The 19225-nt window shown below is 39.3% G+C and overlaps 1 protein-coding gene across 1 annotated transcript; it reads left to right on the forward strand.

Moving 5' to 3' along the window:
• The first annotated feature begins 1992 nt into the window (after positions 1-1992).
• SNAPC1 (small nuclear RNA activating complex polypeptide 1) lies at positions 1993-16291 on the forward strand. Its single transcript, XM_083370303.1, has 10 exons — positions 1993-2156; positions 3873-4032; positions 5190-5330; positions 5954-6061; positions 6628-6786; positions 7285-7338; positions 7688-7750; positions 10866-11010; positions 14267-14377; positions 15581-16291. The coding sequence occupies exons 1-10, from the start codon at positions 2029-2031 to the stop codon at positions 15613-15615; spliced, it is 1104 nt and encodes a 367-aa protein (XP_083226429.1). The 5' UTR covers positions 1993-2028; the 3' UTR covers positions 15616-16291.
• The last annotated feature ends 2934 nt before the right edge of the window (positions 16292-19225 follow it).

The raw sequence follows: 19225 nt of genomic DNA on the forward strand, positions 1-19225 counted from the left end.
GTCAGCATAGCTGACTCAGGAATTCTGGGAGTTGAAGTCCATGAGTCATAAAAGAGCCGAGGTTGCCTACCCCTGCTCTAGACAGAGCCAGGAGGTATTTCCCACCCTCCCACTTTGTATCAGAAAAGACAGTTCTTGCCTAAGCTATTTTATTTTTCGGCAAGCTGCGCTGTATAGAATGAAGAAGGACAGAGTATTCTCTTACTAACTGAGCTTGTTCAGGATTTATTGGTATTGCAGACTGAACCCAATCTATAATTTTCTATTAGGCAGAATGCTTTACATTAATTTTTGAAGGACTGTCATAGAAACAATATGTGATTAGATGTTAGGAGGTAAGGTATTTATGGATAATTTTACAAAAAAGAAAGACAAAAAGCTAATAACCTGAAGAGATATAAGAAGAAGAAAGACAGAGAAGGGGGGGGGAGAGGGATATTTAGGATATAAAGAAGTAAAAGGTGAGCTTATGAAAAGTAATGTTGTTATGTAACTTTTATTTAAGGTTACTGTTAAATCATTCTGTGATAAGTTTGTAAATACTATTCTGAACAAATGAGAGCAAAGTATAACTATTTATTTTAATCGGGGTTTTAATTGCACAGGGTTAGTTTAATCTTTTTTAAATTGGTTTTAACTTTTGTATTGCTGGTTTTTTAACTCCCTGTAAACCGCCCTGAGTCCTCAGGGAAAGGGCGGTATATAAATGTAATAAAATAAAATAAATAAAATAAATACTCATTCCATACTAGTAAGAGAACAGATAATCAATATATTTAATTAATATTTATTATATACTGTTTGGTTATAGCAAGTTATGTGAATGAAATTATTGTGAAGATGTAGAATTACAGTTTTTTTTAATAGGTGGTTCGACACTTATTAAGGAAATCATTAAGCGGTCGATTAAATAATATGTGAGGACTTCCAACCTGATTTATTACACTTGATGAGAAATTGCCCACGTCTTTGTGGCATATAATTAAAAAAAGACCATAACAATTTTCTGATGACTCCAAATCCAATCAAAATAGATTTCCAAACAGAGTGGAAAGAGAAATAATTATTCCTTTTGCGTTTAGACGCTTAACAACCCACCCACCCCCGGTATTGCCCTACTTGGGTTGTTTTCCCACCCCTTCAGAAAATAACGACACTTTCCAGTGGTTTTGTGTGCATGCACACGCCCAAACACAAATGCACTTCCCCTCCCTCCGCTGACAGTTCAAATTCTAGTTTGGCAAAACACAGACCAGTCAGAGGACTGGAGAAACACGAGTAATGTTCAGGTAGCGCTTCTCTCTTGTTTCTCTATTATTACTGGGTGGGTGGGTGGGTTTCTTATCATTGGACATTGGTTATTCAGCTTTGCTACATGTACAGCCTGGACCAGACAAATAATTACCGATGCGCGAGAAGCAGGAAGGAGAACCCGACGCTTTCACACAATATTAGAAGACCACCATTACAGCGGTACGAAGATATAAATATAGGAGGGGGGTCCTTGGTGCTCTGAGCTTGGTTGTTGCTGTGGGTAATGAAACGTCTGCAAGAAGACGGACCAAGCTCAAAGCATCAAGGACCCCCCCCTCATTTCAACCCTGAGCTATAAATATCCTTTTATCGGTAAAATAAATAAATCTTAAATAAATGAATAACATTGCAGCGGGAAAAACCAGCAATTGATATCTCCCCGGGACCCTTCGTTCTTTCCGATTCCAAGACAAAAATAAATAAATAAAACGACGCTCGCTCCGCCTTCCAGGATGGTGACGTCAGCCTTTGAAAAAAAGCGGGGCGGAGAACCCAAAGTAGCCTGGGATTGGTCTGATTCTTTTCCTCCGCCCCCAAATTGTAGGAAGTCTTTCGAAGGCGGCGCGTTGCGAGTCCGTGTTGAGCAGATTCGACGTTTTCTTACCTCGGCCGGAGAACGGGTTAAGTAGAATCCCGCCCATTCGGCAAGGCATAGTTGTTTGCGCGTGCGCAGTCGTACGCGGGGTTCTTCGCCGCGGCAGATCGTCGTGGATCATGAACGGGTGGCCCGGGCTGAGGACGGACTGCGAGGCGTTGCTTACTCGGTTCCAGCAAGCCGAGAGCGTCCGCTTTGAAGATTTCGCTTTGCTCTGGAGGCAGAACCGTTTTCACACCATTTTTTAGTGAGTAACTGCTGGTTGTCACCCCTTCGTGGTTTCAGGTCCCTCGCTCCGCCTTTGTGTTCTTCTTATTCACTGTAGGAAAATATTTGGGTAATCTTCCTGCACTTTTTTAATATGGTTTTAGTTGCACATTCCCTGGTCACTGAAAATGCTGGTTAGGGATGAGAAAAGTTGTTATATGTTTGGAGGGATGGAAAAGGTTATATGTTTGGAGCAGCCCTCCATTTAGATGCATTGGGATGCAAATTTGGAAAACTTCCTGAAGTGTTGGATGTTGGTTTGGCATTCTGACAGTTTAGTCCTCTGCAGGTTTATTTTTTCCATATTTCCACATTTTTTTCTTTTTATTGTGTTAATATATATCTTAGAGTAGAATATCAAAGTTGGAAGGGACCTTGTAGGCAGCACACAAAACCGTCATCAAGTCCAGAGTTCCCCAACCTTTTGGGCACCAGGGACCAGATCCATGGAGATAGGTTTTTCCGTAGACTAGAGGGTGCATGGTTTGGTATGCTGCCTGCATCCCGCAGATGAAACTTCGCTTGTTTGTGCAGACCGGTTGCTGGCATGCCATGGACCAGTACTGGTCCACGGACCGGGGGTTGGGGACCCTTGATCTAGTCCAACCCCCCCCCCCCCGCCAAAGCAGGGGACCCTACACCAGGGGTCCCCAACCTCCGGTCCATGGACTGGTATGCCAACAACCCGTCTGCACAAACAAGCAAAGGCAGCACACAAAACCACCACCACCCCTCTGGTCCGCAGAAAAACCTGTCTCCACGGAACCGATCCCCGGTGCCCAAAAGGTTGGGGATCTCTGCCCTACACCATTTCTGACAGATGGCAGTCCAGTGTCTTCTTGAAAGCCTCCAATGATGAAACTCCCACTACATCTGGAAGCAAACTGTTCCATTTATTGATTGTTCTCACTGTCATAAAATTTCTCCTTATTTCCAGTTTGAATCTCTCCTTGATCACTTTCTATCTGTTATTACTTATCTGGCCTTCAGGTGCTTTGAAAATAGGTTCATCCCCCTCCTCTCTGTGACAGCCCCTCAAATATTGCTATCATGTCTTGATACAATTTGTTATTTTAACAGAATTATATTTATATACTTAAATTTTTAATATTCTATTATTTAGATATGTTAGAGTATTGCATATAGAAAACAGGAGAGAATAGGTGGATAGTTTGGTTGCTGGTTTGGTACAACTAAACAGGACATATACAGACTTCTACAGATAGTTATGACTGAAGAAAAAACAATTATTCTTAAAAAGTGCACTCCTGCTTTAAGTTCAAATAAAGTGATTACCTGTTCCAAGCATCTTGTATAGAGAAATGTAATCTGTGCTACTTCTTATTCCAGGGGTCTTCAAACTTGGCCCTTTTATGGCTTGTGGACTTCAACTCCCAGAATTCCTCAGCCAGACATGCTGGCTGAGGAATTCTGGGAGTTGAAGTCCACAAGCCATAAAAGGGCCAAGTTTGAAGACCCCTCCCTGTCTTATTCTATAAATGGTCCAGTTGTGAATGCAATAAACAAGTGAATAACAGTTATAACAGAACTTGTGCAGATTTGATAGAAAAAATATTTCAATCTTTTCCCCTTGATGTAGATGGATAATTAATTTCCTCTGGGACTAAGATCTTACATTTTGGTTGAGGTTGATAAATATTGTATTTTTATATTTTTGTGTTGATCTTTTGTCTAGTGGTAAAATAAGGACTCCAGAACAAATCAAGTTCACTAAGGAAGCTTTAGCTTTGGTATGGCCCTACTTTTTGCCTCCTTACACTTTCCAGATCCGAGTTGGTGCTCTTTATCTTCTGTATGGTTTGTACAACACACAACTATGTAAACCAAAACAAAAGGTAAACTTATACTGCTTTTAATTCATTGTCCTCTACATCAGACATGTCAAACACAAGGCCCGGGGGCCGGATCTGGCCCGCGAAGTGGTTTCATGTGGCCTGCGAAGCCATCCTGGAAACAGTGAGGGAACGGCCCCCACTGCCTTGGCTCTGGCCCAGAGACCCTCCTTCTGCCAGAGACCCTCAGATCTGTCCCACTCCTGCCCAGGCCCCCATAGGCACCCTTCATGCGAACGATGGCCATGCCCACCCAGTAGGCCATACACACTCTAGTCACGCCCACCCAATAGGCCACGCCCACCCAGGCCACACCCACCCGGCCCCCTGAGGGCAACCGCAATGCTGATGCGGCCCTCAATGAAATTGAGTTTGACACCCCTGCTCTACATTGTCCAGTGATCTTATGCTGTAACTGATGTTCTTCAGTATTGGGGAGTTGAAATTTTATTTAATATAAAAGGTATGAAGGTGAACGGTGAACAGTAGCCTAGTAAATAGTATGCTCTGATTTTTTATCTCAGAGCTGTCTGTGTTATATAGGATTAAAAATGGGCTTTATGTGTTAAAGAGTGGCAATATACATTAAACATATTAGATAAACTTCAAAAGCAGCATGTGGAAATGTGTACATACAAACTATCATTAATTTAAAAGCTATTGAGATACTTTAGAGCTGTTACTGATAGGAAACCACCAGCAAACCACCCGAGGCCATAGGCTAGCCTAGTGTATGAGACTTTTTAAAAATCCCATAAGAAGGCACTGCAAATTACTTCTGTATGGTTGCCAAGAAAATAACATGGATGTGTTTTTGTAATTGTCAGGAGTCAAACTCAAGGGAGATTTTTTTTCCTTTTAACCTGAAAACTATCATGTTAACAATGAAGTCTAGAAATAATTTTCTATCTCCTACTGTTAAATATTCTGGGAATTAATTGTAAGAAGGCCATATGTAAATCCCCACTCCCTGCATTCTGAATAAACTAAAGCATTCCAGTTTCTTACTTCAGTTAGAGCTAGGTGATTTAGGTATCCAATTGTGCTAACATCCTTTGTAATATCTATTTAGTTAGCCACATAGGCTGTTTAATTACTTCACACTTCAGGGTATGTTGCTGACTTGTTTGAAGACACTTTTGTTTGTTTTTGCATTTCAGATTAGGGTTGCACTTAAAGATTGGGCTGAAGTCAGTAAATTCAAGCAGGAACTTTTAGATGCACAGCACTATGATGCAGCGTATATCTTCAGAAACCTTCGGATGGACAAAGCATTCTATTTCACAGCAATGCCCAAATTTGTGAGTTATTAAAACCATATTAACAGAAGTACTCATTGTACCCTCTCTCTTATCTTGCTGAATGGGTGATCTTATCATTCAGCTAACAAACTTGTGTTTGTTTCAGTATGGTATCCTACTTGCTATTCTCTATCCTGAAATATCAAAGCATCACAGGAGAATGAGAAAAATGCAGATTTTCTAGCACATATCCTGTTTCCTTTCTGATAGAAATGTTTCTTCAGTTAATATACTGTATTAGAAAGGTTGAGTTGACAAGCTGGTTTATAATGCTTGTTTCCACAGTGATTGGCTTTTCTCATAATGCTTGCTTGCTGCAAAACGGAACTTAAATATTTGGTGCTCTGTTGGTGAGATCTAATTCTGATAGAAAAGTCTTCTATGGTTCTTTGGATTATAGGTAATTGTAACAGAGTTTGGATGTTGCTTTGAATGTGATAATTTTTCTTGGCTCCACTCGGTTTTCTCCTCATTAAGAAGCTCCTTGGTTAATGCTGTTATTTGTTGAGAATTACTGCTATTGTGGCATAAACAAGGCTTGAAATTTCAATTAATGCACACTAGGTGATTCAGATAATGCTTTTCCTATTGTTTTGATTCTGATATGACTGTCTCTTTCTTAGCTCTCATTTAGGACTAAAAAGAACATGCATCAAAATACTGAGATGAAAAGGGAATTCAGAGATCCTACTGATCGTGTTGCTATGCTTTGCCATGAAAATTTCTTGGAGGTATACTTAACAGCTTGCTCTAATATGATAATTTTTGGTTTATGTCCTATTCAGGATCACTGTAACAATGTTATCTATATTCAACATGACAGAGAAATGTAACTTTTTTTTTCAAAAACACACCCCTTATAATCCGAATATTTTCCTGTGGATGTAATCCAGAGTTTGTATGGATTATATCTGGTGATTGACCCTCAAGTTGTTTGCTGAATTTTGGGAGACCTCCAACTCCATCTGATTTTCCCCAGGAGATCAAAAGCCAAAGAACATAAAAACAAGAGATCCCTTTTTATATAAAAAGATATTACAATCTCTTTTAATTCCTAAAGGCACATTTCATAACCTACACCTTCTGGTTAACAAGTTCTTTTCTAACAATTCTGCTGTGATCTGACATATCCAAATCTTTAACTTAGTCTTACCAGCATATATTTCCAATATGAATGTAGAACTGATCATGTTTTTTTCTGTTTGGATGAAACATTAAGAACAGGAAGTACAACAGTCTCAATTTTTACTGATGGAGTTATTAAGAAATTTTGTTTTTTATCTGCTTTACTTATAAGGAAACAAAAAACATTCATGAGCACTACCAAAGAATGAAATGTCTGATCTCTATGGACCAAAGTCAGCCAGATAAGGCTATCAGTTTGATTAAAGATGACTTCATAGCCAAGTTCCAAGATATCATTCTGGATTATCAGCAGTGGCAGAAAAAGAAAATGGTACATAATTTCATTTTTCTTTATAAATTGGTCTATAAATAGGCTTAAATACAGAAGGATCTTGACAGACTTGAACAGTGGATGTTATCTAACAAAATGACATTCAACGGTGAAAAAAGTCAGGTTCTACATTTAGGTAAGAAAAACCAAATGCACAGGTACTGTGCTGTGTAAAAAAATCTGTCTTCAAGGTCTCTGAAGGATTTTGAGATAGATGCAACTCAAAACTGTTAATATTTAAAGACTTGTTGCAAAGACATGTTGAAAGAGGCAGACAATCTTGCTTCATGAGGCAAGAAATTTCTGGTGGTTGATGTTGGAACTAGTTTTCCATTTAAATGGAGTAACAGTTCACTAGCTTTTAGAGCACATGCGTGTGTCCTGTTGTCATATTGCTGGGAGAGGAAAGCCACCTTTCATCTGTATGATGATTTAACTGTACAAATTTGATGTGTATCAATGCATTCTGGAATCTAAATAGTATTTATATTTTTTCAGGAATCACCCTTATCTACTGTGGGTGACGAAATGAGGAATGGAAAAGAGTCTGAAGTAAGGAAATCATCATCATCATGGTGGAATATTTAATTTCTTTATAGGAATTCCTAGTAGGATATAATTATAAAAGTCCTTTGCAGTTATTTCTAATTCAGCTCTTTAGTACAGAACCAAAAATACAAGAAGAGACGGATGGGTGGGGTGGAGATGGATTATCACTGGGTTACTATCCTTGTTGCCCCCAGAGCTTAGATATTTGAAACAGCAATTTATTTACAAAGAAAAATGATAAATTTCTACCATTTATTTCAAATTTTTGTGCATGATATGGTTAATTATAAAACATTAAAGTCAAGAAAGAAAAAAGGTAGTGCAAATTGTATTGGCATTCTTCTCTTTTCAGGGATCTGGCAGAGCTAAAACATTAGATGACATCAAATCCAGGTCATATTCTTCAGTTGCTCAGGTAAGTAAGTAAAGGCTTGGGGTTTTTTTGGGGGGGGTGTTGTGTCCCTGGACATATGCCTGTAGTTTTCTTTGCAAGTCCCGGAAGTGCTTTTTCACGAGGCAACTGGACTTTATTTTTTACTCTTTGAAGACATTTTGCTTCTCGTCCAAGCAGCTTCTTCAGCTCTGAGAGGATGGTGGGAATGGAAGGATTTATGTTCCTTGCAGACAGCTGGTCATTTGTATTCTTTTAGAGAGTCATTGATGCCACCTGGAGGCTTATCTGTGTTGTCAGGGTCATCTCAGGAGTGCAAATGGGTGTGGAGCCTTCTCGGAACTGTTGAAAGGACTGTGTTGTAGATTGAAGATAGATGATGTCGTATCCCTCCCCCTCTGCTGAAAGAAAGCTGTTCCAATTTTGACATGGCCTCTTTGACCCCTCTTTCAAACCAACGGTCCTCTCTTCCCAAAATGTGGCCTTTGTCTTTTAAATGCAGATGGACTGCTGAATCTTGTCCTGATGGGATTGTTCTCCTATGTTGTGCCGTACATTTATGAAGTTGTTGTTTCATTTCCCTCGTGGTACTGCATATACCACGTTGCTCAGTTTGTATCTGGGTGCTTTGTCCTTGGGGTAGACAAGCTTCTGCCTTAGTGTATTCTTGGGTTTGAAGTGTACACATATGTTGTGTTGGCTGAAGATCCTTTTGAGCTTTTCCAATATTCCTGCAGTGTATGGAATGACAATGTTGTTTCATTTATTGTTTCTTCTTTGTTATGGAGGGGCTCCTGCTGAGTCTTTTTTGGGATTTAATGAAGGCCCACTTGAGATAGCCGCAAGTTCTGGGGGCTTCCTTGATGTGTTTTAGTTCTTTTTCTTTCTCATCTTTGCTGGTAGGCAGGCCTTCAGTTCGGTGCTGTAAGGTTCTGATAACTCCCATTTTGTGCTCCAGTAGGTGGTGAGAATCAAAATGAAAATATTGATCTGTGTATGGGAGTTTTCTATAAATTTCATAGTTAAGGCTTCTATCTCAATGTAAATTGCACAGTCCAGACTATTTTCCTTACCATCTTCACGTGGGAATTTGATGTATCTGTCCACCAAGTTGATATGTTTGGTGAATGCTTCCAATTCCTGTGTTTTGATCTTGACCCAAGTATCGTCCATATACCTATACCAGTGAGTGGGTAAATTCCTGTGAAGGCTTTGATTTCTACCTCTTCCATGTAGAGATTAGCCACAATGGGGGACACAGGTGAACCCATGGCACAACTGTGTTTTTGTCTATAAAAACCTTCACTGTATTTAAAATAGATAGTGGTCAGGCAGAGGTCCAGCATGGCACATATGTGGTCTGGGCTGAGGTTGGTTCTGTCACTTAAAGTACAGTCTTGTATCAGTCGTTTCTTCACTACCATGACAGCTTCAGTTGTTGGAATGCAAGTGAAGAGGGAAGTCACATCATAGGAAACCATGGTCTCAATTGGTCCAGTTTTAATTTCCAAACCTTGCTGGTGAAGTCGTGTGAATTGTTGATGTAATGGGTGGTGTTGCCAACTAACCAAGCTAATAAAATTGAACAGCCTTCTCTCAGCAGAGGGGGAGGTATATGACATCATCTATCTTCAGTCTACAACACAGTCCTTTCAACAGTTCCAAGAAGGCTCCACACTCATTTGCACTACTCAGGTGACCCTGACGACACAGATAAGCCTCCAGGTGGCATCAACGACTCTCTTAAAGAATGCAAATGACCAGCTGTCTGCAAGAAATATAAATCCCTCCTTTCCCCACCATCGAGTCAGAGCTGAAGAAGCTGCTTGGACAAGAAACAAAACGTCTTCGAAGAGAAAAAAAGAAAGTCCAGTTGCCTCATGAAAAAGCACCTTTGGGACAACCATGACCTGGATGACTGAGAATCTCCATAGACATTTTCTTTGCAAGGTTTTTTTGGAAGTGGTTTTCCATTGCTTTCTTCCTATGGCTAAGAGAAAGTGACTGGCCTAAGGCCACCCTGTTGTCTTTGTGCCTAAGACAGAACTAGAATGCATTGTGTCCCACTTTATAGTTTTAGCCTTTTAACCACTACACCACACTGGCTCTCTTAAAGGTCATAATTATCTGAACATAAATACTGAACTTACTTTCAGTGTGTCTGTAAGAAAAGCAATTTGAAACAGTTAAACAAATTAGTGCTAAACAAGACGTCCTGCTGATAAGTAGAATCTGCTTATGTAACATTGGATATAACCTTTAACAGGCTTTTTTGGTATGTAAAGATAAAGTTGGCAACATATGATTTCTTTTTAACAGCTTAATCCTGACTTAATGACTGCCATGACTTGCAACCGTAATTCCAGGCTCAATTACAGTTGTATGTTGAGGACTGCCTGTCGCCATGGAGAGAAGAGGCAGCAAACCACTTCATTCCATGATTTTATTTAAGAAGTTTATATGGCTGCCCAATTCACTATCAGTAACTCCTGGTGATTTACAAAGATAAAAATCCATAAAAAGAATAACTATCAACATCCCTCCACAACAACTATCAGTCAATCGACTGAGCCACTTGATGGGTCCCATCCCACTTGGGTCCAGGTCTTTAGGACCTTGCACAAGGGTGTTAGAGTGGGACCCAATCTTATTTCCATGGGATGATGTTCCACAGGAGGGAGCCACCACGGAGAAGGCCATCCTTGGTCCTGTTAGATGAACCTCCTTAGGAAAGATGACCCATAGTATTCCCTGCCTCCCTGCTCTGGTGGTTGAGGAGAGGTTTCCTCTTTGAAACTGAAGTTTTCCCCATCTTTCCTGGAAACAGTACCATAACAATATACAAGCTTGTATTCCCAATTGCAGATAGCAGAGCCTAATAGTAGAATGGATTTTTTTCCCCCATTGGTGCATTTTTAAACCTACCTACGCCATATGACTTAGTTTTGGATTTAATTTGTGTTGTAAAGATGCTCTTGATAAACATGGCATAGGATCAGTTTACAATATAGTGGCAGAATTAAATATCTTAAGTAAATTCATTGGAGCACATCTTTCTCTTTCAGAGCAATATTAATCTGTTTTCATTGCTTGGATATTTATTTTTTGTTGCACTTTCTTTGGCTGAAAATCCATTTAGGCTCCAAAGTCCAGACGACATCGCCAAGTTAAGCTGGAATCTACTGAATTGGGATCAAATCGTGGGAAAACCAGATTGCCTAGGGATAGAAGGGTCAGGAAATGTTTACCAAGAGCAAAGAAGGCAGAATGTCTGCAAAACAGAGGTAATTAGCATAGTAGGATTAATCCGGGGAAATCCTTTTTCTATTTTCACAATGCCCCTGGTGTATAGGTCCCTCTAATGGGATGTACCAGTGTGCATTGTGAATGCTGTACCATAATACAAGAGATGTAAATGTTTGATAATAAAGGTGAGTGATAAATAAATAGATATGTGTCTTTCCTGAGCATTTCATTGTGCTTACCACTTTTTAATGTATTATTCATGAATGTTCTTTCTTGTCTTATAAATCAATCTGCCAGTAGTGTGTGTGTGTGTTTCTAATTTTATAACAGTCCCATAACTGATGAAAAGGTCTGATGAAAGACAATCAGTTCATCTGTAAAACATTGTTTGTAACAGTCTCGTGTCCAGTGGGAAGGATTTTGCAATTGTGATATAGGAAGAATTTAACCCAAGGGTTCTCAGGTCCCAAGCAGGACAATACAAAGGGAGATCTTTCTTCAGGTAATCAGGTTGTAACTTATTTAAGCATATGAGTTGGCTCTGTGACAAATAGACATACTGCATAGACCTTCAGCGTTTATTATCATCTGACAACTTCCCGATTGCATTTTGTTCTATCCACAATCCCCAGATTGTCTTTTAGGAAATCCCATGTAAAATGGATTACAGATAGTCCTTGAGTCAGGACCATAATTGAGCCTGGCAATTATGGTTGTAAATTGTGATGGTTGTAAAGCATGTGACTGTGTGACCAGATCCATTTTACGACCTTTTTTGTAGCAGTTGTTAAGTGAATCTATTTTTTGCTATGGGCCTTTTTTTGTTGTTGCCAGAAACCAATAGTAAATGTCAGTTTCTGGCAAAATGTGACTGTGGAGTGCTGCAAATGACTATAAATACAGACTGGTTGCTGAGCACCCAAAATGTGATTACTTGACAACAGGAGAGGTTGACATCCGAATTTTGAAAACAGATCATAAGTTCCTTTTGAGGGGGTCCATTGGAATTCTGAACAGTCACTAGCAACCATTTTTAAGTCAAGAACTCCCCGTACATACTTTCAGTGCGCTCCCTAAAGTATTACAGGAGCACTCTTTGTTATGGGAAATGTTCTTGTTTTCTTTCAGGGGGATGTAATGGCTGCTTAAACCATTAATACAGGTTTAGAAGATAGATTGAGTCTACATAAGTTACTCAATAACAGTTTATACTGAATTGTGATCCTTTGTAACTACAGTTGTTTTTATGATCTGGGTTCAGGTGACACAGTAAACCAAGCCACATAGTGTGTTGTGCAAACTCAGTATCTCAGTATCCTTGCCATGGGGTTTTAGATTCTTGATCTGGGCATATGGGAAGGAAATTATGGATATTTGCATACTTGTATGACTATCATTTATGTATTTTTTTGAATGCAAAGATGGAACATACATGCTATGAGATAAACCAGAATAACCCTTCTGACTCAACTGCTGATCTTCAAAAATTAACTAAAGGCATAGTCTGTATGTTGCTTGTGAAAGTTGTCTGTTCTAGAGGCCTTTCAGATTTGAGGGCTATAGAAATATTGAGTGCTCCTAGAAATACTATAATTATTTTTATAATTAATTGTAAATTAATTTACTACAGATGTATTCATCTATAATTATTATTGTATTTTATAATTGTTATAATAGCTGTTGCTTTTGTATATTGCATAGAGTTGGTAACTGAAGTGGTTAAAAAAACATAAATACCGTATTTTCCGGACCATAAGACGCACTTTTTCCCCCCCAAAAGTGGGGGGGAAACTAGGGTGCATCTTATGGTCCGAAGGTGATCCGTATGGCCAGCCCCAACCTCCGCAAGTGGAAAGCAAGGGAGATTGCCAGGAGCACAAATCGGCATGTGCTGAGAAACGCCAATCTCGCGCTCCTGCAATCTCCCTCGCTCGGTTTCAGCTTCCCTTGCTACAAGAGAAAGCAGGCTGAAACGGAGCGAGGGAGATTCCCAGGAACGCGAATCGCGCTGCTGCAATCTCCCTCGCTCCGTTTCAGCCTGCTTTCTCTTGTAGCAAGGGAAGCTGAAACCGAGCGAGGGAGATTGCAGGAGCACGAGATCGGCTGATTCGCGTTCCTGGCAATCTCCCTCACTCCGTTTCAGCTTGCTTTCTGCAAGAGAAAGCCGGGCCGCAGGGCCACCTCCACAGGTACTGTTCTAACGCGGAGAGGGAAGGACAAAGAGGGAGGGAGGGAAGGAAGGGACAATGGGAGAGGGAGGGAGAGAGAGAAAGAAGGAGAAAGAAATAGGGAGGGAGAGAGGGAGAGAGAGAAGGAGAAAGGGAGAGAAATAGAGGGAGAGAGGGAGAGAAAGAAAGAGAGAGACAAGGAGAAAGAAAGAGGGAGGGAAATGGAGAGAGAGAGGGAAAGAGAAAAATAGGGAGAGAGAGGAGGAGAAAGAAAGGGAGGGAAATAGACGGAGAGAGAGAAAGGGAGAAATAGAGGGAAAGAGAAAAATAGGGAGAGAAAGGGAGAGAGAAAGAGGAGAGAGAAAGAGGGAGGGGGAGAGAGGGAGAGAAATTAAATTAGTAACATGGTTGTTAAGTGAATCTGGCTCCTCCACTAACTTTGCTTGTCAGAAGGTTGCAAAAGGCGATCACATGACCCTGGAACAATGTGACCATCATAAATATGAATCGATTACCAAGCATCCGAATGTAAATCACATGACCCTGGGGATGCTGCAATGGTCATAAGTGTGAAAAATGGTCATAAGTCACTTTTTTCAGTGCCGTTGTAACTTTGAACAGTCACTAAGTGAATCGTAAGTCTAGGACTACCTGTACTTTATCACTTTTTTCCTTTTTTTGGGGGGGGGTGTCAAGTTTTTCACACCTTGCTGGGCGACTGGTGGTACTCAGACATTGCCTTGTCCTAAAAGTGGTACAATGGATGAAAAGGTTGAAAAGCCCTGTTTTAGTATACCGGTACTATTTGGTTCAGAATATTTTTTTTTCTTGTTTTCCTGCTCTAAAAACTGGGTGTGTCTTATGGTCAGGTGCGTCTTATGGTCCGAAAAATACGGTATGTATCTTTCAAAAGAAGCAAAATTTTCAAGCACTCTTGCTTGACAGTACCCTAACCATTTGATATCACTGGATAAATTCCTTGGAAATTTGGAGGCTGAATTATGGTTCCCAGTTCCTCAAATGTTGCTTGTTCCAATGTAAGGGTATCCTATAATATTGGCTATCAAAAATATAATTTAATTTCAGTAGAGCTGAAATGAAAATTTCTTTTTAATTTTTTTTGCAGGAACATTGCTACTGACTGCACAGGAAAATACTGAGAGACTAAATATGCCTGTGATTGGAGATGATGATGATGATGATGAAGAACAAGAAATTGATCACTCAAGTGATGAAGGTATGGTTGTAGTATACTTTTTGCACAACAGCTCTGATAAAAAGGGATGTCTGCAAAAATCATTCCTCTTCACCATTCTTAGCTACCTCCTACACAAGCAGATACAAGAATAGTCCTACTTACGTGCCACTTCTCTTCCATTTGAGAAGTTCCCCTTTCAAACATTACACTGGAGAAGAACATTCACCTGTTGAACTGTAAGCTTTCTTCATACATAGGTAATGTAATTCCTCAGTTGTTCAATAACTCAATTTTTCAACAAGCTGTTCTAGACCAAACTAAAACCAAAAAACACTAGTTAATTCCTGGAAACTTGGCAACAGACAAATCAGCCATCAACAGACACATAGAGATAGACCAGCGGCCCCCAACCTTTTGCGCATCAAGGACCGGTTCGGTGGAGAGTGGTTTTCTGTGGGCCAGAAGATATTGTTTCATGCACTGCCTTGATCCCGTGCATGCACAGACAGGGCGCCACTCGCTTGCGTGACCCAGTTCCTAGTGGGCCACAGCGCAGTGCCAGACCACGGTTTGGGGGTTAGGCAATATTTATACACCATTCAAAAGAGCTAATGAAAAAGCTAAAAGGAAACAAAAAGACCAGAACTTCTCCTTGTCAACATTCAACACCCAGATAAACAGGACTTTGCTCCAGACCAACACCAGACAATCAAGCAGTAAACAATATCCTGATCAAGGGTAAAAGAGAAACCAAAGAGAAAGCAAATAGCTGACCTAGACTGATTGCAGAAAGCTAAGCAGGGTCAGATCTGGTTAATTTCTAGAAAGAGATCACTAAGAGATCATATATCGTTTTGAAAAGATGGAGTCAAGATTTGGAGTCTATTTTTTCTTTTATTTCAAAGATCCCAAACCCTATAGTTCTGAATACAGTTGTTGGGGAATTGTTAGGGTGTACAGGTAATTTTTTTTATTGCATTGATTCAGAATTAGTTTATATACAACTATACAAATAATCATTTGGTCTCCCCCCCCCCAGCACATGAAATATCTACTATTACATTTACTAATGCATATGAAATGCATTGAGAAAAGCAGCAGTTTATGTTGATTGAAAATAGTTGTCATTGGTCATATATTTCTTTTAAAAATATTGGAAAACAGAGTTTGAATATAGAGTTATTTTTGTTCATAGCTATAAGCGGATTCATTGGATGATGATTGTGTTTCTTCTATTTTCAGATTTCATACCCACAAAGAGGAAGAGGGCTCATTAAAAGTGCATCATAAGGGAAATGGTGATAATGTAAATCATCTGGGTGAATGAACAGTGTTTCCCAGCCAGGGATGAGGCAATCTGAGTGACCCAATGCTAAGTGGACACTTGTTAGAGTTAAGCAGAAAATACATTCTATAAATGCTTTATAAGCATTGCATATAATTTACTTCATAGAAGATAATGGATTCTTCGCTCACATTTAAAATAGATTTTGGTAAAAGCTTGTTTCATTCTAAAAAGTCCTTAGCCAAGTTAATTACATGGAAGAAGAAACTCTTGTACTGGACAGTAACAGATTTGTAAATGCAGTGCATATTTATAGTTCAGTGTTTTATGTGCCTATATTATTCCTGCTTCCGTTAGTTTATGTTTAATTTTGATAGCTAAGTTATTGTTAGGAGAAGTTGGAAAGAAAGAACATTCTGAAGAATCGTGAGAGTTAACATTTTTGTACTGTTGAAGGTTATGAATTGCATCTCTGCTTCTTTTTCTACAAAACTCTGGAATGAACTATTATGAGACTAAAAGATCCTTATGAAAATGTAATGTGAATCTAGATTTGTGTCACAAAGGAGAAGATAGAACACCAGATGCTTCTCAGCTTAAACTAAGTGTTGAAATTTACAGGTGGCTGCGATGTGTTATAAGAAGTTGAAATAAATCATGCTTTTGCACTGGCTTGTTTCAGTATTATTTTAATAACAGTAGTAAAACACAATGCAAACTAAATTCAGAAATTAAAAATAAAGAATAAAAGTGCAAAGAGAAAGGAAGAATAAAAAACACTTAAGCCATTTCTGATCTTCATCACAAACATGTAGAAACAAACTTAATAATTCTTCACTTGCATAAGGTTATATGCAAATACCTTTTCTTCCCACATCCCTCATGCACCCGCAAATCATAAATCATTAACATTTCAATCTTGGTGTCAGGAAAAAATCCCTAAATGATTTTTTAATGTGGAATCATCTTTTTGTTAATGTGTTAATACCACTTTACAATGCCTCGGTAAAGCCACACTTGGAATACTGCATCCAGTTTTGGTCACCACGATGTAAAAAAGATGTTGAGACTCTAGAAAGAGTACAGAGAAGAGCAACAAAGATGATTAAGGGACTGGAGGCTAAAACATATAGGGAATGGTTGCTGGAATTGGGTATGTGTAGTTTAATGAAGAGAAGGGTGAGGGGGGACATGATAGCAGTGTTCCAATATCTCAGGGGCTGTCACAGAGAGGAGGGAGTCAAGCTATTCTCCAAAGCGCCCGAAGGCAGGACAAGAAGCAATGGATGGAAACTAACCAAAGAAAGAAGCAACCTAGAACTAAGGAGAAACTTCCTGACAGAACAATCAGTGGAACAACCTGCCTCCAGAAGCTGTGAATGCTCCAACACTGGAAGACTTTTAAGAAGAGACTGGAAAACTATTTGTCTGAAATGGTATAGGGTTGGACTAGAAGACCTCAAAGGTCCCTTCCTATTGTTATTTTTTAACTAGTCAAATCATCATTGTACCTTCTCACTTCTAACCACCTTAATTTCATTGTAGGATTGTTGGAGTGTTGGATCTCTCTTTTAAGTTTTCCCATCTCATAGGCTTCAAGGCTTTGGTAGCATTGTAGCTGCTATTTTTTGACCCCATTTTTCAAAGATTCCTAAAACATTTCATGTCACACCATTTGCTATTATTTTGTCTCAATGCTGACCAAAAAAAAGGTAAACCTTTCTCTTTTTTCCTTTTCTTCCTGGAATCTTTAGTCCCTTCTATTGTCCAATTTCCAAAATCATAAAAGCGTGGAATTTCTTACAATTTAAAATAGATTAATTTAGCTCCCATAAAGGTACTATTTATTTATATAATTATTTCCAAAATCTTATAGCAAATTTTCTAATATTTCCAAATTTGCCTGATGTTAGGTGTGAACATCAGTGAAGAATTAAAAGAAGAATTAAAATTGCTAGTTTATTGTTCTATGCCTATTTCATAGCAATATTCCCAGACTGGTAGTTTACCCCTGGGAAAGGTAAAGCTCAATGGCATTTAAGCGGGGTGTGTGTGTGTGTGTGAATGGGTGTCACACCTTGCCTTCTTGTATCTAGGTAACAATTCCAGACTGATCCCGTTTGACCCTCCTGACTGGGATAATCTCTCTCATGGGCCTTTGATTTGTTCATAAATTTCTTGAGTTAAAATCTTTATTGACTTTTTGCTGTTTATTTCAAATTCTTTAAATTCTTAAGCTTATAGTTTTCTCAGAAATACAGGCATTTGTACTTTTGTGGCCTAAAGCAGAAAGATAAAAGAATTCCATTTGTAAAAGTATTTTTCTGGTATTTGTTCTAAAAGCAGCGTGCGCATTGTATTTTCCTCTGTAAAACTACTAATCCTGTTTAAACAAACTTATGATGAGGTTTATACTAACCAGGGCTTTTTTTCTCATAGAACACTCAGAATGGAGTTCCGGCACCTTTTTTGGATGGAACTTTGTAGGGTAGGCAAGGTGGGTTGTATGACATGTGTTGAGTTCTGGCACCTTTTTCTTTTACAAAAAAAGCACTGATGCTAACTGAAAACAGCATTTCAGCTCATATTAATGCACTAAATAATTGAATAATAAAATCTTTAGTATATTTTTAATGAGTTGGAACATAGGAAATTCAGAGTTGAAGAGTGCTCATGTTGTTGCATATCATGTTGAGGCTGTGAATAAAGAAGTCTGTTTTAGAACTGCTGAATAGCAGCTCATGAAAGTTCAATTCTACTAATTGAAAAGGCTATGTTTACAGAAAATGCTAAATCAGAATTCTTAAGAGCATGCAGCTACTGAATATGCCTAACAAAGCTGGATGCCTCCATGTTTATGTACTTGCATCATAGTTAAGCACAAACTGGCTACATGATTCACTCCTTTATCATCACCGTATGCCCTATGTTCTCAGTCTTGTTTGAAGATCACTCAGAAACTGCAGTTGGTGCAAAATGCAGCAGTAAGTTTGTTACTAATAGCTATTGTCTTAAGGCTTATATGGAAGCCTAATCAATAGGCTTCCAGCTACAATTGAAAGTGATATTTTTAGCTTTTAAACCTTACATGGGTTGGCATCAAGGTACCAGCAAAGTCTATCCATTCTAACCAGAATTGAGATGTCTGAGAATGGCTTGCAGGAGAAACCACTTCTGTCATGGGCCAGAATTCTGATTTGGACACTGACTATGTTGCTCCAGCTGAGACTGTGGATTGTCCGACTTAGGAATCTTCAAGCTATGATTCATCTGAAGAGGTTGAGCAATCACAGACATTTTCTGATCAGCTGGAGCAGTTGGATGATTAGGCACATCCTCCAAGCCCAAGTCTGGATGCATGCAGCCGTGAGCAGAGCAATGTCAGTCAATGAAGCTTGTCACTAAGCAAAGGATGAGGCCTGAGTAAGTGCAGCCAGTTGCCTTCGATCTCTGTTGGAAACAACAGTACAAATTAATAGTTTGTGATTCTTAGACTGGCTGGCTACCTGATTTGGCTTTCTGTGACTCTGGGAATGTATTTGGACTATGCTATTGCTTCTTGGCGGGTCGAATCCCGAGTGCCGTGTAGCAGAGTGAGCGCC

This window comes from Vipera ursinii (assembly GCF_947247035.1).
Source record: "Vipera ursinii genome assembly, chromosome: 1".
NCBI lineage: Eukaryota > Metazoa > Chordata > Lepidosauria > Squamata > Viperidae > Vipera > Vipera ursinii.